Raw genomic sequence first — 24,200 nt, 5'->3', positions numbered from 1 at the left:
ACAATCTCAGTCACCATTGCTCAGTTTGTGTTCGTTGACAGCACATCTATGATTGGAATGTCTGTACAGCGCCAATGTAAAAAGCACCTTCCAATGACAGGAAAATACATATGCACACTGGCAAAATAGGGCTTGTTGATTATGGAAATAATAATAATAATCACGAATATTCTGGTTGGGATTGAAATCACGATTAATTAAATAATTATTCAATGACCTCAAAATGTATTATTTAGTGGTATTTACTACTAATATGCAACTATGCAAAACTACCATCACACCCCCACAGGGAGTCACCCCTGCACATTGAACACTTTAGTCTTGAACACTATAAGAATCAGAATCACCTTTATTGTCATTGTATAGCATACAACGAAATTTGGGTTTCACTATTTCTTTTGTCCAGTACAAAATGACCTTGTAAATATGTGAAATTTAAGTGTCTTGGAACACATTTGCCGCATTGCATTTCCCACACATTCAACCCCTGAGTAAGCATCTCCTTCATCTCTTTATTGCATTTAATTTATATTATTTCGTTGTTCTATTTTTATTTTCACAAGCAGTCAGTCTGATTGGGCTAACCTGAGACCGCAGGTTTCGTATTTCGTACCATATCATGTCAAAATGTGTGTTGGTATGACAAAAAAATAAATAAAAAGAGTGTGTTTAATTGTAAACACACTACGCCATTCTGTACATTCATCTTTTTTCTTCGATAACCTTTTAAAGATCGAGAGAAGCCATAATCCAAATTACGATTACATTTCCATTCATTGAACAGCCTTGTGGCAAACCCTTGATAATTCTCTGAAAGTTGAGGAATATAATTTTTTTCAGCCAGCATGTTACTACTGCAGATCAACTTCATAGTGCAAAAAAAGGTCTTTGAAGCCCCCCCAGCTCCCAGGTTTCAATAAGGTATTAACACCTTGCTAGTTGAGCACTGCTATTCACAGTTCTAACCTTCAGCTCAGCACACTATAGGTGTCGGGCTAAATGAAAATCTCAAGACTCATTCTGAAATTACCTGTGAAATGAATTATGATTTCTCAAAGGGATATACATCCATTCTTTTTGAAACCATTGTTGTGGCTGTGCGGGGGTTTTTTGTTTTGTTTTTTTTACGTCCCATCCAAGGCCTGACTCTTTCCTGTAACTTGAAGGTTTATATATGTAAGACACATCAGTAAAATCTATTACCACTAATCAAAAAGTCTGACTGAAAACAATAGCCCATTTCAAAATCAACAGCAAATCTAAAAGCACTTGATGGAATAGAAAAACTCCAGAGAGTATTGGGGATTTGGATTGGGGCTGTGGACGGAAAGGGTAAATATTGACTGTCACTACAGTCCCTGTCTGCATGTGCAAGTGTGTAAAAGAACATCTGACTAAGTGTAAATGTGAGCGCATATGCCTATGTGTGTTTGAGTGAGCGTCAACAAGTCGCCGTGTGCGTGTGCTGGCTTGAGGCACTTGAACGATGAACCCGCAACCACCTACACACTAACACCACTCATACACGGGATTACTGATCAGTCCGTTTACATTCACCTGACTGACCCCGACTGCAGGCTCTTAAATACACAGACACACATTCAGCCATTCCACACAATGACACGGTGACCCCCTTCCTTTCCTTAAAGAACAAGTATATTTTCAGCTTTGTCGAAAGATGACTTCTAAAAGTGCATGACGAAATACTTGTAAATACATTTCCCAGGTTTCGTTAGCCTTTTCTCATTGCAGCTGCAAGTAATAGTAAATCTACAACAGTGACACTTTTTTTCTAGAGCTGAAATGTGAAATATGAAAATTGCGATTTCACATTTGTGATTACTTAGTTTCCCTTTCCTGAAGAGTTGTCAGTGCAGTTAAACATTTCTAACTGACAGGATTGGCTAAATGTTGTCATAGAGTAGCAAGCAACAGATACCACTCCATGCAAAAATTACTTTGCTGTAATTTATAAGAAAATGTTGAAAATTGCCTTCATTAACATTGTTTTGTAAGCCTGTAGTAACAACAGGCTGAATTTTACTGCAACGCAAGACTTATTTAACTCGAGCTGGCTCTACTGGCGATCGGCGCTTTTCCATAAAAACAAGCAGATTATTTCTAGAAAACTGCTCGTCTGACCAAAAGATGGTTGACGAACACCGCTGATGTTCCCCTCCTTTGTCAGATTGATCATTTTACGGGGATACTTGACTAGAAACGAGAAACATTCAGACACCCATTACACAGTGATGGCAATGGCTAGTGATGAAAAAAGCGGAAAGGGGCGTGGCCTGGACGGGGCAACCAATCACAACAAGTAAGACATCATACACGTCCAATCGCAGGGCTGTTTACAATCGGAAGATGGAAGACTGATCGGGAGAGCTCGTGAAAACTCGACGATAAGGTACCTGACTCCCCCTAAAATTTTCTCAACGGATTTAGACGATTCAAAAAATGATCAATTTAAGAAATAAAACGGCGGATTTCCGCGTATCCGCGGAAAATTGCCATCCCTGAATACATTGAATTAATTTGTTGCTGTGACTAAGCTAAATGAACCAAGCCCGTTCTGTGTAGAGCGGGGGATGTCAGTTGTGAGCTACTGTCCAATCCGAAGGTCAATGATTGTTTAATATGCTTGAATTGAATATCATTTAAAACTGAAATGGGTAAATCCCGACCACTCACAATGCACTTTGCATTTCCTTAATCAAAAATAAAACTAGATGAAGTCACTTTAGACCGGAGAACGCTTTCAGAATTTGTCACAGGATTTCAGCAGTGTCCAGTAGTAGCAACTAACACAGCAGAATTAATCCTGAATTCAACTAACAACTTGCTTGCTAAATATGAATTTGTTACTGTACTTAATGCATGAGCTGAGTTTATTCACGTGTGATTATCGTCATTTATATGGTAATAATACACATAATAATCACTCATTGGAAATGAAATATGACACATCTTAGTCCATGTGCATAATATAAGACTTATTTAATAACTTGATATTTTATTTAAAAGAGTACCAGTAATGATTACATCAGTGTTTTCCAACCATTGCCCTATTTTACTTAAAACCTCACTGTAAACCATCGAACAAAAGTATGCATACTTTAAATAAGGTCTTGTCGCACTTAAATCACAAATGTACTTACTCAATGTGAAATCTTGGCTTGTTTGGTTGAACATAAAGCTTATATACAGTGTTCCCTCACTTTTTGAGGAAGATATTTTCCAAACCATCCTAACGTAATGTCATCGTGAAACACCCAAATTAAAAGTGCTTAGGTGACACCTGACATAGGTCTCGCTGGAACCACGTCAAATCGGCTCATATCCAATTTTGATCGGCAAATTCGCAGGCAATTTAAGTATCTGGAGAGAAAATGTATCCAAAATAATACTACACACACAGCAAAAGAGGTAATGTGATGGCATCTCGTACGTCAACCTGGAAGTGTGGCCTAGATGTTTCAACACACATAATTGGTTCACAAAATGGATGCATATGTGATTGGTTTTCACAATACTGAGTTTTGATTTAGACTTTTGAGATGTGCAAAACAAATGTTCTCAAAATTATATTAGAGTAAAGCTCATCTTTTTATTTCATTTTTTAAAATAAATTTCTGTCAAACATTCTTTGTATGACTCTTATTTCGATGAATATCTACATTTGTGCAAAAATATGGATGCTAATTTGGTTAACAACTACGCTCAAGATTTTTCTCTTTGTCTTGAAATGATTTACCCTTATCTATCATCCTGCGTCGCATTGTTGCCAAAGGTACAATCCTGGTGGATGAATGCACCTCTTAAGTCCTTGTTGTTGTTGTTGTTGTTGTGCAAAGTGGAAAGTCAGTTGCTATAACGCCCGTTGCTTCTTCTCCTTCGCTGTGTTCTTCTTCTCTCTTCTTTTAAAGACAAAGAAGAAGAAGCACTCCTGTGGAAAGCAGTCATAGAAACTTGCTTTGCACAACAACAACAACAATAAGAACCAAGATTTAAAATGCGCATCGATCGACCAGGATTGAAGCTTTTCTCAGCCAAAGATTTCATCACTGCACGAGCTACATTATCCAGCCTTGCAAAGTCTTGTTAGACAAGACAGCAGACAAATAAGCTCTTTTCAACACCAATGTATGGATGGATACCCTCAACAGTGGCATGTTGATTGAGAAAATGCAATGAAAAGATCAAGAAGGAAGCATTACACAAGACAGACAGACTTATGGGGGAAAGAAAAAAAGAGCAAGCAACAGTCATCAGTTTGAGGAAGTTGATTTGAGGGATTTAATTGGACTCTCCACCTTACCTGCATCACTGAAATGACTTTTTTATTATTATTTTTTTTGAGGGCCAGTAACAAACTGGAGCCATGAGTCAGTGCGCCAGACAAACATACACTTCTTGGTTACAGTGTGGTGTCACTGCAGCCACACACTGCTGCCAAATCCAAATCGAATAACCTACATTCACCACCCGTTGCCCGAGTCAAGCCTCGGCCACCGTGGAAATGACACAAAACTGGAATTCTGCCCTTCTACCAGCAGCTTTGGTGTACATCTGCTTGTTGGTCTTTGGGGAGTGCATGTACACGTCTCTTTTTGTAATGGCTCTCGTCTAGCTGCCTGGTTGGGAACATTCCTCTGTCTTTCTGCGCGTTTCTTGACGTTGACTATGTGCTATGACTGTCTTCTGTATTTCTCCTATCCTGTATATGTCTGTTCTGTCTCAGTCATAAAGAGGAAGGAGCATCTGCAGTGGATCTAACAGACAGCATTAGAGCAGAGCTGATAATGACAGTTTCTCTGTGGGCTACACAGACAGCAGACAGACATATCATACCATTCCAGCGTTTCCTGTTTGTGCGGACTGCCAACTGTTTAACCCTCTGGAGGGATCTTTATATACTATGCGCCCAGATGTCAATGCTCAAATAAAAAGGTGTAATTCATAGGAACAACCCGCCATAAGACAAAACAACTGTCAAGTTTCTTGATTTTAAACCTACCTAACGAGCAATTTGTGCAAAATTTCGAATGTAAAACGAACCTAATGAGTAATGTGTGCAAAACTTCGAATGTAAGTCATCATTTTCAGCGGTTGTTGCGTCTGGAGATCGCCCTGCTGCAGTGCCTGCTATGAGCTAAAAATACCGTCACATTTTTACTGATTTCACACTGAAAACTTAAAAGTCATACAGCCACATCTTACGACATTAGAAATAACAAGAGTCAGATTGACGCCTATTTAAAGTTTCTGGTGCACCGCGCTGTCGCACGGAAAATGGAAGTACCCAAATAAATATTAATGACAAGATAATGTTTGACAGTATTCACAAACGAGGTGGTCGAAGCCCTAAACGACATTACCCTTGGAAGTGTCCATCAAACGGATTAGGTACTGCCTTCGTCTCTGGGCCGGATTTAAGGTCACGGAAACGCAAGTATGATACAGTACTCACATATCTCCATTCCCTGCGGCTGGGAAGCGGTACAGTTGCAGGAGCAGGTGACATTGGAGTTGCCGGAGCCGCCAGGGGCCGTTAGGTTTTGCATGGGGCTCGGTGGACCGGGACACCGCTCCGGGGAGGAGAGAGCCGCCGCCGCCACCGTCGGGGAGCCCCCAACGGGAAAACCACGAAAAACTTCCAGGCAGCGGCAGCAGAGTCCGCCGCTACGGCTGACTCGCGTCAGTTTCGCACGTATGTTCCACGGTGTTTCTCACGTCATATTTCTCTCGGAGTGGACAAGGAAAGCGAATTAGTTGCCGGTCCGCTAAGCCATTTCTTACAGCTCTCGCATCGTGCACGTCTTCCTTGTCGTCCGCCGCCGAGAGCAGCTGTCTTAGAACTAGACCAGGGGAGATGGGGTGGACTCAACCCCGCCCACAGTCTTAACTGACAGCTGTACTAACCAATCACACTACTCAAGAAGACGACCGGCACTGGTGCCCTCATGGACACGAAACAAATCTCTTGGAAAAAGTGTCGAAGTACTGTACACGAAAGAACACACGTACAAGCTACAGCGAATCACAAAGCGTGTGCGCCATTTTTCATTGATCAACTTTCAAAACCTAGTAAAACTATCGAGAGCATTGTGTAATCTCTTGTCAAAATCACGAGTAAATATTGACACATGAAAAAAACATATTTTATGAATATATTTTTGCACGTATAATACAATAAATCCTAAACTACACAAACTGCATGTGCGTTTGTGTGCATGACTATAAACTGATGTTTTAAAGTCCTTGTACTTGTGCACAACATTAAAAACATTTGAATGATCATTAACAAGTTGGGCGTGCATGATAAGAAATACACTTGTAAACATGCAAATGACAAGAGGCCAGGACAGTGATATAGAGGTGCATGCATGTGTGTCTCTGATTAGGGGGAAAGGGGAAGGAGGTGGCTGAAAGCTTTGACTTGAGTCAGAAGAGTAGCAGACGTCCGGGTTGTGGTTGACAATGGCTCTGGGCAAGAAGACCAGAGGGGAGGAGGAAGAAGAGGGCTGGCCTGGTGTGTTTTGGGGGGGAGGGAAGAGTGCTTCAAGTTTCACTCCCTTGTTATGGCTGGCCTCAACCAATGGAGAAGGCCTTTGAAGAAGCTAACCTTGAGTTGACCCCCGCACCAGTCTTGTGGTTCAGGGCCACATGTGCTGCAGAGAGGCGTGACCTCCAATGTCCCCTCTTCCCCACCATAGCCCCTCTGAATCAAGCAAACTGCAAAAGGCTGCATGTAAGCACACATACTGTAAAAATACTATTCACTCTACTATAGTACCAGCTGCAGTCTAAAAATAAACTAGGTTATTCAAATCTTACAGACATTGGATGGCAATTTTGACCAGTTGGTTATCAAAACCATAAATAGCCCTTACAAGTGGTACTCCAAAAAATAATTGGCACAGAAGCGCATTAAAAAAAACCTTGCTAGACAGACAGAGACAGACATAATATATATTCATATGTACAGTATTCACCTGTGAGAGACCACAAATGACCAGTTTTATTTTGGATGCCGTACACAAATGCAAAATATTTTTGAAAAATGTCTTCACCTTGTTGGTTTGCCATTTATTACACAGCAGTAAAATGAAATGGACCTCCAGTAAGCAAAATAAATAAACTTTAAAATACAAGTTGCAACACTAACCATGCTCATCAAATAATTATAATAATAATCTTTACTGTATGCACACACATACACAGAGACACACTCAAACTTATATATATATATACAGTATATATACACACATACCGTATACACACACACACACACACACACAAACACAGTGCATACAGAACCAGGCTTTTTTGCTTTGAAACCAATTAACTCTTCATGTGCATTCTCGGGGTACTCACCTCGACGCACAAACACTCTAACACCGCTAAACAATACATGCACACTCAGACACGCACAGTCTGTCTGGAGCATCAATTTAGTCCCCTCGGGAGCATGCAGTGTGACACCACTAACAGGCCAGACCAGACTAGACAGCCAGCAGACAGATAAAAACCAGGCCCTCCTGAATACCAAATGGGTCCTCGTCTACTGGTTCCCCTACCCTCCTCCACGACTGCAGTCTTTGGACACACACACACACACACACACACACACACACACACACACATACACACACACACACACAACCAGTCATTGAAGATATTCTTGCACAATTGCTTGCCACAATTTTATTTATTTATTTATTTTTGCGTTGTATCATTTTAAAGTGACTGAGACAAGGCCATGAAAAAAAACGATTATATGGGTGAAACAGCATAAAGGTCTCATTGAACAACAACATGGATTGGGGGGGGGTCCCATTAGAGCCCCTGTGGTGCAGTGGGTGACATCAATTTACAGCGCCATCTTGTGTTTCAGATGGGAAAGGTGAATTGATTCACCTAGAATTGTCAACAGATTAAAAAAAAAAGATTGACAGTTTCGATGTTGTGTCTGCATTCTTGTTTATATGGCATTCCATTGCCTCATTCTGAAAGAAAAAAACGAGGGGACACAGAGGTGCACAGTAAAATGAAGAATGTCATAAATCCCAAGTTTCTTGAAGATAGTTTTATGGTAGTTTACATTGTTCCTGAATTGAACGGACACAACAAGATGGCTTTTAGTTTCATCAGAACAACGCTTCAACGGTTATTTTTCATTGTTATTATTATTATTTTTAATCTTCCATAAAGGGATGTCTTTTTTAGCGATGGGTATGAAGAGAGCAGGGGCAAAAACAAAAAATGATGGAGGTTAGTAATGATGATGATGATGATGAATGGACACTCAACAAAACTGCAACAATTACTAATCATGTGCAACAAGACGGTACTGCTTGGAGTACTTGTAAATTCAGAATTTTAACACAAGTAAATAAATGGAGTAGGTCGACATCACAACTATTTTACTTTAGCATTTGTAGTTTTTATCCTGATATTGATATGAAATGATCCAAACATCCATCCATCTATTTTGTACAAGAGATGGCTTGTCGCCATAAGGTTTGCAGGTGAGCTGGAGCCTATTGCAGGTAAGAGACTCGAAGTCAGCTGCAGGGCTACAAGGAAATTCGTCATAAAATAATAGAATAAGGATCACGAGAAATATTTACAATACTGTATGTATTTTAAGTTGACATTATTTTTTGTTGGGATTCATAAAAGTTGAAATATTCAGATTTATCATTAAAACTACACGTACAAAATACAGACGTAACTGGAATTTACGTTTGTTATGATAAATTCATCGAATAACTCTCATATGTCTTGTGTTTTTAAACAATACAGTACTGTAAAAATGTAGGTCAATGCACACAAAAAATGAATTTTTATACCGACAAATTAACATCATTTATTTAGTTCTTGCACTTTGAAATTGATCAAAAGATTTTGTTTTCAAAGCAGTGTTTTGAGCTCTGCATATCTACATATTTTGATGCATTGCAGATCTTTCCCCACACTCATCAATCTTTGCATAATCGCTATATGCCGATACAAATGTTTGCCATATATCACAATAATATCAAATGGCAAATTAATTTGCAATCGACAGTCTTAATCATTTCATTGTATTAAGTGTAAAATGCATAATAGCAAGAGGGATAAAATAGCCTGGTATGGGGCATTTCCCAGTTCCCCTAAACGCAGAGTTACCTCTCCTTGTGATATTCATGAATTACCCTCTGTCCATCTCCTTGCTGAGAAAGCTGAACAGCCACAGAGACTGGAATGAGCTCAGTGAAACAAAATGTTTGAGCTGCGACTGTTAGCTCCGTGTCTGAGGAAGGGCTGAGGCAAATACACGGCTCTGCAGACAAGAGAGATTGCAGGCTAGGGAGTCACGTTCAATAAAACATCTGGCATGCCACCTCATATTTGCTGTGTCTTGCCCTTGTTTGCCTACAGTGCTATCATATCCTGTCTCTACAGGTGTGTTTTACACACGCAAACGTGTACGCACATGCCCGACACATACACACACTAGCCTTGGCCAGACTGAGGATTTTAAGTTTTATTCCCAAAAGGATGCACATCCCCCACCCCATTTATGACATAGAATTAGAAGAAGACGTACACACAGAGAAAGACACTTTCCATCCATCCATCCATCCATCCATTTTCCGAACCGCTGAATCCTCACTAGGGTCGCGGGGAGTGCCGGAGCCTATCCCAGCCGTCGTCGGGCAGTAGGCGGGGGACACCCTGAACTGGTTGCCAGCCAATCGCAGGGCACACAGAGACGAACAACCATGCGCGCTCACACTCACACCTAGGGACAATTTAGTGTGTTCAATAAGCCTGCCATGCATGTTTTTGGAACGTGGGAGGAAACCGGAGCACCCGGAGAAAACCCGCGCAGGCCCGGGGAGAACATGCAAACTCCACACAGGGAGGCCGGAGCTGGAATTGAACCCGGTATCTCTGCACTGTGAAGTCGATGTGCTAACCACTGGACTACCGGGCCGACTTTGCATCCACCTTTTCATTAAAAAAATCAAACAAAAAAAATAACAACACCCCTCATTCTCTTATTGCCGCAGGCACCAGTGCAATGACAGCTCAGCACCTATTGAAGTAAAATAGTGTGGGAGACTGGAAGGAGAAAAACAAGAAAAAGAAGATTGGCAAGCATGGCGGCGTGAATCCGTTTGCGTTTAAAGGACATGGAAAACTCATCAAAAAAGAGACAAAGTCAGAGGTAGAGTCAGAAGAAGAGAAGACAAGACGACAAATGGGAAGGAAGGGAGAGAGGAAGACAGAGAGAAAGAGTGGATCATCAGCATGTATGGAGCTCGTTCCACCCCTGTGGTAGGGCCCTGCTGAGCATTGTAATGGGCTGTCTGCCCAGCTGGGCCGATGAGCTCATGTCTGGCTTCAATGCCAATCTCCTGAATTGGCACATGGCTTGGCAGGGTGAGCTCTGACTCACCACCTCACCCTAACCGCCTCAGACGAAGCACAGAACATGGTCAAGATTGGAAAAGACAACAAATAATAAGGAAAAGAGAAAGAAAATAGACAAAGGGTGCCAGAGACTGCGAACATGTATATCATGAAGTGTCCGTGTGTGGATCTGTCAGCCATTTCTGTCACAGTACTGATAAGAGCCGCGGACCAGACGCCAATAATTACACAGTTTCTTAGACAGACAGCAGCTATAAATTTGTGAGCGTGTTTGAAAGTGAGGGTAAAAGAGATAGAAACGGGGGGAACAAGGATGTGTGCCGTGTGGTGTGTGTGTGTGTGTGTGTGTGTGTGCGCGCACGCGCAAAAGAGACTTTTATGCGGCCATAAACAGTGGTGATCACAGAGGGTGGACAGCACAGGTTATAGCCTCCTGCTGTCAAGACTCCATCCCAAGAGTTACAAGTGCACATGCGGATGTGCACAGGCGATCACACACATTTTTAAGAACTGAACCGCAAATGTCAAACGTAATGAGATATTGTATAGTGGAATCAATTTGCTTCGACTTCATAGCTTGTTCCTTTTGCCTTGAAAGACACACACACAAATTCAGAATTTATAGAGCAAAACAAGTTGACAGGTGAACTATTCGGGTATTGTTGTTTTAAACAACATCAGGAGAGTTAAATTGGCAGGGTGTGTGGTGATGAGGTGACATTGTCATGAACCCATTTTATTGTACAAGGTAAAATGCAGTCAGTGAACAATGAACTGCCAATAATTAACAATGACCCTGCTACACACTACAAATAAACTTAAAGTAAACCAACACAGTATTTTTATGTCAGATTCACCGTTCACTTGACTTCAATAGATGAGATTTAAATCAAGAAAATCAGAGACTTAGTAGGCAAATAATAATAACGACGAACCAAAATGTCATTCACTGCATCAGACAGCAAAAACACAAATGTGTACTTTACACCCTGAATCACATTAAAAGACAACATACCAAAATGACTACATGCTCCTGTGTTGGAAAGCAGCATTAGAAAGAGAGGATCCAGGATCTTTTCTCTCCAGGGGCTGAAGGGGGGGGGGGGGGGGCTTGACCAATCCAAAGGGGGGCTGATATAATTTCTAAATATATTTTAGAATATTAAATAAAATGCTGGATGGCTTGACTGGGCTCATACAGGTTTCTCACAGGGCTAATGCCACCCCCCCCCCACCCCTCCCAAACCTGGTGTATCGCCATCCCTGCCTTTGATCAGCTTGTGCCCTGGAAAAGTAAACCATGTACAATTACAGTATTTTGACATTTCTTAAACATGTTCTGTCAAGCGTATGAAGCGTATATTAACATTACGGATTCCGAACACTGTTGACCTAAAGGCTGTGAACTAGAATAACAGAAATTACAGAGGACAGCAATCAACATTTCATGCAAAATTGAAAGTGTGTTTTGCAAAGAGATTTTAGATTGTAACCATCATTAAAGATGGACAATGATTTCTAAAGCATCAACAGTTTATTGTGAACATGGACGGCAACAAGTGGAGGGTGCAAGTAGTGGATAGAAAAGATAAAGTAATCCCTCGTTTATCGCGGGGGTTACGTTCCAAAAAGAACCCGTGACAAGTGAAATCCGTGAGTAGGATTCATTAAAAAAAAAAAGCAAAAAAATGTGAGAGGCAAGAAATATATAAATAATGTCTAATATAAACATACAGCACATTTGACAATAAAGTTGTACTTGACACCTGATTGCCAGCTTTATTTTTTACAGTTATTATACAAGACTGAACTATGTATACAATGCAGAGGCGATTGCTCTAAGACTGCAAGGGAAGTTCAGCTTTCGCTAAAATGTCAAAAAGTAAGTGATCAAATTCGATGTGTGTACGTACAATTGTGTGGACATGTCATTCACTAAATATGCGCTACAACGTGCTCAACTTTCGTTCCGAATCAGCTTCTTATTACTGGTTACGACGCGACTCTCTTCTCATTCATTCCCGCAGCTTCACTGTGCTTTAAACTGTGTAGACGCTGAGCGTCGACCGCGCAGACGCTAGGCGTCTAGAGAGTTCAGTGTAGGTTGAATTGAAACGAGATGAGTCATTGGATAAATGCTGGTTTTGTCCCACCCATTGGACACTCGGCGTCTCTGTGGGCATTTATTGGCTGGCCAGGAAGCTCAGCTTTTCTGCATGATGATTGTCTGTCTGAGGCTGAATCTCTTTTTGATTGACAGCGAAATGAGCCAATCACCGATCTTATGGTGACGGTAACCTTCTCATTTTTTTGAAAAGGAACGGAGAGTAGAATTCACATATCAATAAACGGAGACATTTTATGATGTAGGCCGAAATTGAGCACCCCCTCCTTGACAGACCAGCATCCGCCTCTGATACAATGAAACCAAAGACCAAAAATTTGCAATGGTAAATTTGGCAAGCTGTACAGAGACGAGGTGCGGAGACTGTTCACGTTGGTCAGTCCCTTAGCCAATCAGGATGCAGAACACACTGTTTTTAAAAAAGCATTAAAAAAACTGCACACAAAAAATCAGTGAAACCGCAAAGCCGTGGAATGTGAACCACGTTATAGCGAGGGATTACTGTATTTCATGCTCAAACCGATAAACTTTATTGTTTTGTTTTGGTCACACACCTGCATACCATCATAGATGCTGGCTTCTGAACTTTGCACTGATAACAATCTTTTCCTTGTTGTCCCGGAGGAGACAACGCCCATGAGTTCCAAAAAGAATTTGAAATATGGACTCGTCAGACCACAGCACACTTTTTCTTTGCATCACTCCCAGATGAGCACGGGCGCAGAGAAGTAAGCAGCCTTTCTGGGTGTTGTTTACAAATGGCTTTCACTTGATATGGTATCGTTTTAAATTGCATGTGCGTACGTAGTGATGAACTGTCTAATCCAACAATGATTTCCCCAAGTGTTCCTGAGGCCATGCGGCAGCCCAATTTACATAATGATGCTGGTTTTCAATGCAGTGCTGCTTGATGGATCAAAAGTCACGGGCTTTCAATGTTGGTTTTGTCGCTTACATGCATAGATTTCTCTGAATGTTTTGATGGCATTATGGGACGAAGTTGATGAAATCCCGAAATTCCTTGCAATTGTTCATTGAGAAACATTGTTCTTATACCGTTCGACAGTTTGCTCACACAGTTGCAAACACAGGGGTTAAAGTATAACTTTCATCGGAGTGAACATTACTTTTCTTGTCTTTGTCATGTATTCAATTGAATCTAGGATGTAAAGTAAAGTCATCGAAAACTGAATGGGTGCGAATCATTAAATAAGTCATTAAAAAAGTACTGGCTGAACAACCTGCCCTCACACAATTATACGACACCCATAACTTTGAACAAGCAAAATACAATTTCACTATCATTAATTTAATTACACCTGTGTTTTTTTTCATGCTGAGACAAGCCAAAACATCTGCTTTGCAAAATGTCTGTGGCGGTACAACCCTCCCACACCCTCTTTTGTTCTTGGCCAACACTTCACTCACTCATATGTTATGAGCGGTTTTGTGGAGGTTATTTACTCACCACCATGGGAAGGAAAACTAGGGCCACACTGAGAATTATGGGACTTGGCCCCTAAAATATGAAACAATGAGAGTAAATTGTTCATTCACTCGAGCAAGTGCGACTAGCAAAACTACAGATTTTTTTTTCTTCACAATTTCGTGCCACACTTTGGATCAAAAGAATTTTGTCAACAGAACAACACTGGTAGAAACAGGATGTGATGACGCAAAAAGAAAACCTAATAGGCACTCGCGGTATAGAGACGAGAGTCAAAGCGGCACGAATTGGGGTTAGGCTCGTGTCACTAGCTTTGGCTATCCCAATCGCTACTCTATTCATAACAGCGGCAGCAGGACCACCAAATGGAACAACAAAGGCAGCAATGCAATAATCATTGCTACCGTAACACGGAATATGGCATACGACGAGTCATGGTCAAGTGATATCTGTTTCTACGCCTCTCCTCCAAAATATGTCTTCACACATTCAGTGGCACATTTGGAAAATTATGCCTTTAAGCAAAAAAAACAAAATGTTGTGCTCATTGTTGGAATATCATCCACCCATCCATTATCCAATCTCGCTGATCCTCACGAGGTTCTTGGACGTGCTGAAGCCCATCCCAGCTGTCTTCAGACAGGAACCGGGATACGCCCTGAACTGGTTGCAAGTCAATCGTAGGGCACACATAGACAAACAACCATTTACCCTCACAGTCACACCTAGAAAAAGAGTCCTCCATTAAACTACCAAACTTGTTTTTGGAATGTGAGAGGAAACCAGAGTACCCGGAGAAAACCCACAGAGGCACGGGAAAACTCCACACAGGAAGGCATGAGCCTGGAATTGAACCCTGAGCCTGTATTGTGAGTCTGACGTGCTAACCAGTCCACAACTCTGACAACCGTTGGTATATAAGCCGAAAACATTTTCATAAATTTGAAATTGATTTATTATTTGAAGCATCAACATTATTGTGTATGATTGCAACACCATGGTTTTGGAGGAGCAATGAATGCAAATGTACAGTAGCACACAACATGTGGAATAATTGCTCAAATGTAACATACTAGGAACTACATTTATGGGGCCGGTACCGCTTCTTACAAGGCTACCACTCAAAAAAGGTTTAAAGGTCGGACCCAGCATAACTCAAAGGACAACATGCCAGAAAGTGATCAGTGCCCACTTTCTCTCCACTAAACCGAGTCTGAATGAAAGGAGACAAAACCTGGACTGTTTGCTAGCTAGTCGCAGGGCACATATATACTGTATCCATACATACTTATACAAAGATTAGCATTCACTCTCATTTACACTGTTTCTGAGTGGTACTGAACAGACACTGCCTGCACCTTCGTCAAGCAAACAAATTCAATTCAACTATTAAATACGACAGTACTTGCACGGCTGGTCTGAACATGAACGTAACAATTTCTATATTTAAGCTCTATAAATTACGCTTTTAGGGGTCTTATGTCGTCAGTACTTGCACAAGAACGTACCGGTAAATTGAAAAGGTGAAGGTTCTGCAAGTAATACAGAGAACATGGATGGAAAATCAGAAATTTACTTGAAAATGAATTTGCGGTGTGCACATCGAAATTTTCTTCCACCGCTTGCACAATATTAAGTTAGGGGTGAATGTGCTCCTCCCAAAAAAAAGTTTGTCTGTAGCCCTGGATCTTTGTTGTTTGAAGATCCGGAAGCTCACGGACCTAGCAGAAAATCAGATGCTCCCACGCGCTGACACACTTGTGGAAATGAGTAGGGTGGCACCATACAGACCACCATACACACCCATGATTCAAGCAAAACAACTGCACAATGAAACAATAACCTACAGTTCAGTAAAAATTGTAAAGCATGGAGCTACAATTACAATGAGAGAATACACACAACCTCTAAGCATGCTGATTAAATGTAAATTCTGCAACCACGTACAAACATGCCGCAAGGCATGCCGGGAAGTCAGCATTAACTTTTTGATTTACTATGCTGTTAATTACGAATGGAAGTTAACGAGCGAAGGAAGTCTTGTTCTTGTTTGACAATTGACGACTGCAAGTTGCGACACTCTCTACTGTTTTCGGTTCACATGAACAGACATTACATCAATGTAAGACAAAGTAATTTGCATTCAAGCTCGGAACGGCAATGCCGGAAATGGGGAAATGTCCTTGAGTTTCATATCGGTTGGTTATCACACTCATTATACCTTGCCACCAGAGGCCGTTGTCTCTCAAATTGTGGTGTTGACATTTACGGAAATGGGGTCAGAGCACATCTACATAGTACTGATGAAAGAGATGAAGAAAGAGCGATGAATTTGAGGTGAGAGGACTGTTTTTATAGTAGAAAACCCCCCAACAACATTCATTTTTCTCCTAGGCTTTTACAAAATGGGTTCATAACAAAACAAGTGACATACAGGATGCTTTGCATCCAACATGGATAGGCTCGAAGTTATGATATGTACTACTACATACTGTCAAGTTTGGTTGCATTAACGGTGTTCGACGATTAGCACCGCGGCTACACCGGCAAATATTTTTTTGGATTTTGACAGTTTAAAAATCTCGCAGGGCATCCATGGCAATCATGGCGTTTGCCCATCCCATTTGTCGTCTTTTCCCATGACCCCGTTTTGTCCATGTTGGCCTGAAATGGGGCTGCTTGGCCGCTGGGAGCAGAGTGTAAATGTAGCCTTAAGCACAATGTGGATCTGTTTGACTGTTACAAGTACCAGTCAATTGATTTTTATCTCAACAAAAATCTGTAGTTCTGTGTGTGTGGCAATGTAATCTCCCATACATCCATCTACAAATGTCATAACATAAGCTCCAACCAACGAGGGCAGCAGGTTCGGAACAGATGGATGCTCATTATGAACAAGTTGAACAGATCCAAACACTCGAAGCGCTCCTCTTCTCTGCCGGTCTGGCCATACCACACAAAACGCAATAGCTCCCATATTGAGGCATATCACAAAAACATTACATTCGGTGATAGATGCTGGGCTCTAAGCTCGGAATAACAGATGGATGTTAGCGGGAACATGTTGCAGGACAACAGACCTGCTACCACCCTGGCAGAACTTCGAAAAATTCAGGTTAGCACGAATGAGCAAGCTCCACTAACACAGCCGCTTCCTTTGGACCCCTCACCGAAATGCGTGGCTCTCAAACACATGCCATACCACATAGCTTTGTTCGCTTCCAGGGTGGCTCGCTCAGCGTACAGTTTATAAACAGCACTGCCCCTGACAGCTACTCTGGGCCCAGCCAGCATTCGCTCCTGCCTGCCTCTTTGCATCCTATGGCTCTGCAGTACAAATGGGGAGCTGACAGCTTGTACCAGGCCAGTGAGGATCCCTGCTGCATGCGGTGCCTCTCTCCATCATCTCTTTCCAGTAGTAGTAGTACAAAGGAAAATAGGGGAGTAGTCAAATCGCTCCAGAATGGCATGGAACTGAATTGCTCAAGGCAGAGGTGCTAAAACCAAGATTACGACAACATGATGCTGCCTCCTTTTGGCTGCTGTATTTCATTTGCAGGGGAAAAAATGTTTAAAGAAGCCAGGTCAACAGCAAAGATGGCACATATTTTATTAATTGTATTATATACACACATGTGAAGAATGTGGACATTGTAGGCCGTAATCTTGAGCCTAAATCAGGGATGAGCAATTTAAATATTGGCGGGGACACAAATTTTCATCAGTGACATTAGGGGTGGGTGGTGTGGGGGGAACCACACACTTCCTAACCAGATGTCTGACAAAAATGCCAATATATATATATATATACACACACACACACACGCACACACACACACACAATCATAACTCGGTTTTCAACCATAATCCATTCCAGAAGGCTGTTCGAAAAGCGATTTGTTCGAAATCCGAAACTGTTTCATTAGCCCATGATTAGGGGCTAATACATGATGCAGAAATAACCTAAAAAAAAATAACAGTCAGATTTGTGTAAATCACAACAAACACGTCTGCTCACAATGAACGTTACAAGAGGAAGGGTCACTTCCTTGTGTAAGGAATCTGAGAGTAGTCGAGTGGCTTATTCGGTTTGCTCAGTTTTGGTTTTCATTCATAATTCGAAAAAAAAAATTCTTGTCGAAATACGATTTGGTCAATAACAGAATTAACACCAGCATATTTGCAATGTAACCAAAAATTAATTTGTTGGTGAAATTTTTTTTTTTAAATATATCCCCTTTTAAAAATTTTCTTCATCGTGCTGTGATGTTGATTTTGAATTTATTACCTGTAATGAATCCACTCACTGTGCAATTACAGCTATAAACCTGTTACTTGCTTTTGGAGTTGATAACTGTAACTAAAATGCTCCTCAAAAATATCTCACCATTTCATAAAAGAACACAAACACACTTGTTTTGATGGACAGGTCTGGCCGAATGAGATAAACATGTTTATTATTGAAAGGAGTCCTTTCGACGAATCTCAGCATCCCCTTTAGTCATCATCATCTTCATCAGTCATTAATCTCTCCCCCCTTTTTCTCACCCAGTGGGGAGGCTCACCCCAGTCACAGTTCCTTGTCCCCGAACAGTGCAGAAAAATGTACCACCCAGGCTTAAACGCACACACACACACGCACGCACGCACGCACGCACGCACACACACACACACACACACGCGCGCGCGCGCGCACACACACACACACACCACTCATTAACTAACACATTCATGCTAGTAATGTGCAGCGCATACAGCTTACAACATTCTCTCTCGTCCAAAGAGGCTCCTAACATGAGCATGAAGTAGGCACATTAATTACATTAACAGTAGGGGTTTCTAACCCTGCCATGTCCACGGTGGGCTTTGGGATATTTAATGAACCTGCCATTGCTCCCCCTTAACCTAGAGCTAATGAGACTCACACAAACACACATGCACAAGTGTACTATAGAAGAAGTCAAGTGACAGGGATTTGTCACGAGCAGATAAAAATGGAAGTTGTTTTGATATTCACCATTCTCATATTATCCTTTGCATCATAGTGCATCCACAGTCCGATGAAATCATTCTGGCTCTGCAATGACAAGGTTTTTGAAAATACAATTATACACACAAGACAAAATGTGTTTGAGTATTCGTCTTGTTTAAACTGGTGCTAATAATGCATTGCCCACTAATGTTTGTAAAGTAAATAAAGTTTGTTAATTATGTTGACCGATAAGCTTAAATATAATATTCAGTGCAGCATTGTAACTAAATTCATACTCATTAGCAGTGTTACAAAAACTAATACATTAATGTAATGTATTACATTTAGACACAGAGTAAAATATAGCATGTTACTCATTACATTCTTTTAATAAGCTTACAGTTACTGAATCCTGTAACATGTTATAATATTGGGACCACAAGACAAAATTAATCACCATAAGAAGAGTAGAAAGCATTCCATTAGATAAATTACAATACATCTGAAACAATCACCGTTAATTTCTTACTTGTCTACAGAAGTCACGCAGCAAAGATGTGTATAGAGTCCAACGTCTCTTATGAAGACTTTGTTTCTATTGATCAGATAGTCATGGCTGAGGAGTCATCGTTTCATGAAATTCAAAGTTAAAGTTCGAAACGAGGTAACATGGAATACTGTAGAGTTGTTTGGATAAATATTTTACCAGGGTCAATTGTAAAATACTGTTCAAAAATAAGTGTGAATCGTGAAAAGGAAAAGCTAACTTTACCATTGAGGTTAGAGGCTAAGCCAAATGCTTTCTGTGATTGTCCTCATCATTATAAGCCACCCTTTTCCTCTTTGGTTTCACTGATGCCATGCCATCTAAAAGAGTAGAAAACTACAACAAAGTCACCAGAACACAGTCAGTGTAAGTGAGATATGGTCAAACATTTCAGAAAAAAAAGCAGACTTCTGGTGAAAAGTGCACTACACTCTAGATCAGCAAAATCAAGGACTAATTGGAATCATGCACTGAGTTTACATAGAGTCAAAACCTCCCAAAAATGAATATTGGCAGTGTTCAAAACCTGCACAAAAAACAGAATATGTTCAAAAACCCGAATAATACCCCTAGGTTTCACCTTCCCTCACCCGGATATTGGGTCATGTAAATGAGATTGAATTACGTTGAGCCAGGCATTGATTTGTGCTCTGCCCATGCTCTTGTTCTATCCGCAAGTGGTCTTGTTCTTTGTTGTACAGGAAGTACTGTACTTGCGTGCCATCCTCGCCATAGCGAGCCTCACTGTTCGATCCCGGCTCTGGCCTTCCTGTGTGGAGTTTGCATGTTCTCCCTGGTTTCCTCCCACATTCCAAAAACCTGCACGGCAGGCTGATTGAACACTCTCAATTGTCTCTAGGTGTGAGTGTGAGTGTGGATGGTTTTTCGTCTGTGTGTGCATTGCGATTGGCTGGCAACCGGTTCAGGGTGTCCCCCGCCAACTGTCCCAAGACAGCTGGCTGGGATAGGCTCCAGCACCTTGTTTCAGAAACCGGAATTTTGACCTTAACCCAATTACTGACTGCATGTAAAGTCACAAACCGGCATGCCATCTGTACAAGTCATCTATATGCATCAATTGTATTCGTAGGAGACGACCAACTGTTCGTCTAAAACCTTTAATTACAAAGTAAACCACCCTGCTGGTAATATACTTTCATATGCCTTCAATGCTCTTGAAGTTATGTAAGCATTGCTCCTTTTCTCATTCTCGAGTGTCATACCCGCTCCAACATACGCAGACTAGAGTACTCTTTCCATACAAGCTTTGACATGCACACACTGCTCGCCATTTTCTGAAAGAGCCCACATCCTTAAACTTGATACACTCGCACAAACGTAACTGCAGCATGACACACTAATCCCATGAATTCTGTTTCCCTGCCGTCAAACCAAATCTCATATCCCCCGACCACCTAATGTTTCAGAATGCTATGTGCATTTACACTCACTAGCAGATCAATGAGACGTAGACACATGCACAGATACACACACGTACGCACGCAAGCACAAAAACACTCCAATTGCTGGTCATGAGGCCCACCCAGAGGTGGTAGGCACCATACCACACAGTCAGCCTGTCTTCTGATATTGTTTTGTCTTCAATCAACCTAGCGGGGCCAGTTTGTCATGCAAATGCGGCCCAAGCTTGCCTTCCTTTGTTGGCTTGACAGATTAGTGAGCGTTAGTGTGCATGTGCATGGCACTGTGGTGCACAGGTTGGTTTTTTTTCTTCTCTGTTTTCCATTTCCCCGCCTCTCCAGGACATTAAGGTGTGTGTGGGGATGTATCTTTCAATTTCTACCTTTAGTATCTGCTTCATTGTTGTCAAGATGTGACACATGCCATATGTTATGCCAAACCTTTGTCATACATGTTTCTACGCAGTATGGACTGTATCGACATTTCGTTCATTTTCTTCAAACACAAGAAAAAAAATGACTTGACTCTTGAGTATTTCATAAAAACAGCCCAAAACAACTTTATTAGATGGATGAGAATATATATAAATAATTTTCATCATTGGTTTAATCTACCACTGAGGCGAGATCACATTGCCAGTCAACATTAGACAACAGGATGGTATTCTCCACGGCCATTGGTGACAGCAAATTTACGTTTTACTCCAGCACGGTGGGTGGGGATCATGTTGACAGGATTGTCGAGGGGCAATGATTTTTTAAAAAGTACTAGGAGCACTGGTGATAAAATAATTTTAAAAAATTTGGAACAGGTGTTTTATGGAGGGCTTTCTTTCTCCCGCTTCCCTATTGCTTCATTTGCATCCTCTCGGTTTGCGCCCTCCGCCACTACATGTTTAAGCGGTAAAGATGCACCCCTTGCCGACATCGGAGAGTTGTAACTAATTGTTTTATTCATAAAAAGCTAAAGTATGAAAAAGCGGTTTGCATATCCACCGCAGAGCTCCAAGGTTGAAAGTTTGAATTCAAGCTCTGGCCTTCCGATAGGGGTTTGCTTGTTCTCCCCCGTCCTTGCTTGGGTTTTCATTGGATACCCACTTCCTCCCAAATACCAAATATATGAATGTTAGTTTCATGGGAGACCTCAACTTCCCCTTTGGTGTAAATGTGAGTGTGAATGGCTGTTTGTCTACCTGACGTGCGGCCACTCAAGGTTGTACCTTGCCTCTCGCCCAAAGCCTGTTGGGATAGACTCCATCTTACCCGTGACGCTAATGAGGACAAGCCGTCTAGAAATAGAATGGATTGATGAATGTATTATACCAGCATGCATACATTATATTAATTCAAAATGAATCACATAAAAATACCCAATGCTGCTCTTGATTAACTTGAATGAACAGATTGAACATTTCCATATTTTATGAACATTTATGAGACTAACTTCAAGCAGAACACATGTGGGTATTGACACAGAGTGTTTGTCTTTGTTGGTGTCATTAAATGGCGACTTACAGTAACTCAAGCCTTTATTCACTCATTTCACTACAAGGCACACTTCATGCTCTCTGCGAAAAGGACTCTTGACTCAAAGCTATGGGTTTTCAGTGATCCCACTTTTATTTATTTCTTTGCAGAAGGACAACTCTGAACATAAGAGAGGTATCCAGGCTGGTGCACCAATATTAAGGATCAGTTGGTCTCAACTGTTATCACCCTGAGAATTGGTTCTTACTGTTAAATGATTTTGTCTATATTGGCAAAACCATATCGCTATGACGCCTGCAAGGCGGAGCTGCCCTGTACAGGGATTGTTTACAGAGTATACTCGTGGCTCGAGCACAAGTGAGCAACATTTCCTGACGGTTACCTGATATGTTCCATATGGGAATCCCCCTGTATTGTACGGAAAAAAAATCAAATAAACTGAACACGTTAACATTGGCAAAGAGCAGTTAATGGGACATTCAACAATGCATTACAGTGGATGACTGGCAACTGGGCATTCTGTAAAAGACGTCACTCGCTGGAGATTGCCAAACAAAAGCATTAGCATAGTTTTAGCTCCAAGTAGGACTCAAAAGATGGTTGGCCAAGTTGACTTCACACCTGACCTTTAAATTAATCCATGAGGTTGTGGGTCAAGAACTATGCCAACATTTTTATGTGCACGCCTGGTTATAAACCACTAAATCCAAGATCCAGGATGAAGGATCAATGACAAACTATACTCTTTACAAATCAGTATACCACATTATATAGGTGTTTTAAGATTACAGTTACCTATTCACACTGTATATAATATCATTCTACCAAATCACTTAAAAGCATGTAAATAAAACTGAAATGTTGTAACACTGAAGCAGCATTTCTAAGTAGCATTCAAATTGTGTCTACTTTTATCTTATTTACTGGATTTTTTCCCACCTCTTTCTCGCTCTGCTTCATTTTATTTAATGTTTTTATCTTCGGTATCTGGCCCCTCCTTCCCCTTCTCAGCGATCCATCTGTTTATGTGTGTCGGGGCATCACAGGACCGTCAGAGTCAATAGTGTCCCAGTAGGCAGCACGGGTCAGGTAATAAATCTCTCTCGCCTCACCAGCGCGGTGTCATGGAGTTTTTTTTTCCCTTTCTCCCAGCTCAGCGGGACAGGGCAGAATGGGCTAGTGCAGGTCCGGGTTAGTGTGGAGAGACCACCATAAAGACACTTTATCAGCAGGCATGCGGTGGACTTGCAGCATAAAGGGAACGGCTTCCACAGGGGAGATACGCAAATTTCTATTTATTATGTTTGTCAGTCTGTGATTGGCTGGTAACCAGTCAAGGGTCTCTCACCTGAAGTCCGCAGTGATAGCCTCCAGCTCCATGTCAAATTATATCAGTGTTTTGTTTGGTTTTATTTTAATGGAAAGGTTACCAACTTTTTTCAGTTTACTCGTCATTTTAAATGCTGAGTACAATTCAAGTGACATTTGTTTAGACCAATATATCAGTTTAAAAAAAAATCATGATAGTTTAAATTAAGATTCGGTCGAGACATTTTCAAAGGGTTTCTTGATAATAACCGAAATCACTTAACATGTTCTTACGTAAATAGCTATGGCATCGTACTGCCAAAAAAAACTATGCTTTTAATGGTGCTTTTAGGCATGCTGTGATTTATTTAGCCTCAGTTAGTCACTTGATGCACTTCTAGTGACACCAGACTTTAAAATGAAAAAGAAATTGAGGAGAATAGTGGCAGCCTCAAGTTTTTCCA

The 24,200-nt window shown here is 41.2% G+C and overlaps 1 protein-coding gene across 5 annotated transcripts in view; it reads right to left on the bottom strand.

Moving 5' to 3' along the window:
• Positions 1–24,200, bottom strand: part of LOC147203459 (low-density lipoprotein receptor class A domain-containing protein 4-like) — a 173,778-nt gene that overhangs the window by 39,932 nt on the left and 109,646 nt on the right. The window contains exon 1 of one of the 5 annotated variants that reach the window (XM_086112892.1): positions 5,474–6,035. The exons of the other annotated variants lie outside the window; for them this stretch is intronic. Within the exon in view, the coding sequence (XP_085969018.1) occupies positions 5,474–5,567 (94 nt within the window). The 5' untranslated portion in view covers positions 5,568–6,035. Of the gene's footprint in view, positions 1–5,473; positions 6,036–24,200 lie in introns of those variants that run through there. 5 annotated transcript variants of the gene reach the window in all.

Source organism: Hippocampus guttulatus, chromosome 6, assembly GCF_054856545.1.
Source record: "Hippocampus guttulatus isolate MCC_2025c chromosome 6, RoL_Hgut_1.0, whole genome shotgun sequence".
Taxonomy (NCBI): domain Eukaryota; kingdom Metazoa; phylum Chordata; class Actinopteri; order Syngnathiformes; family Syngnathidae; genus Hippocampus; species Hippocampus guttulatus.
This window is presented reverse-complemented; position numbering and strand designations above follow the sequence as displayed.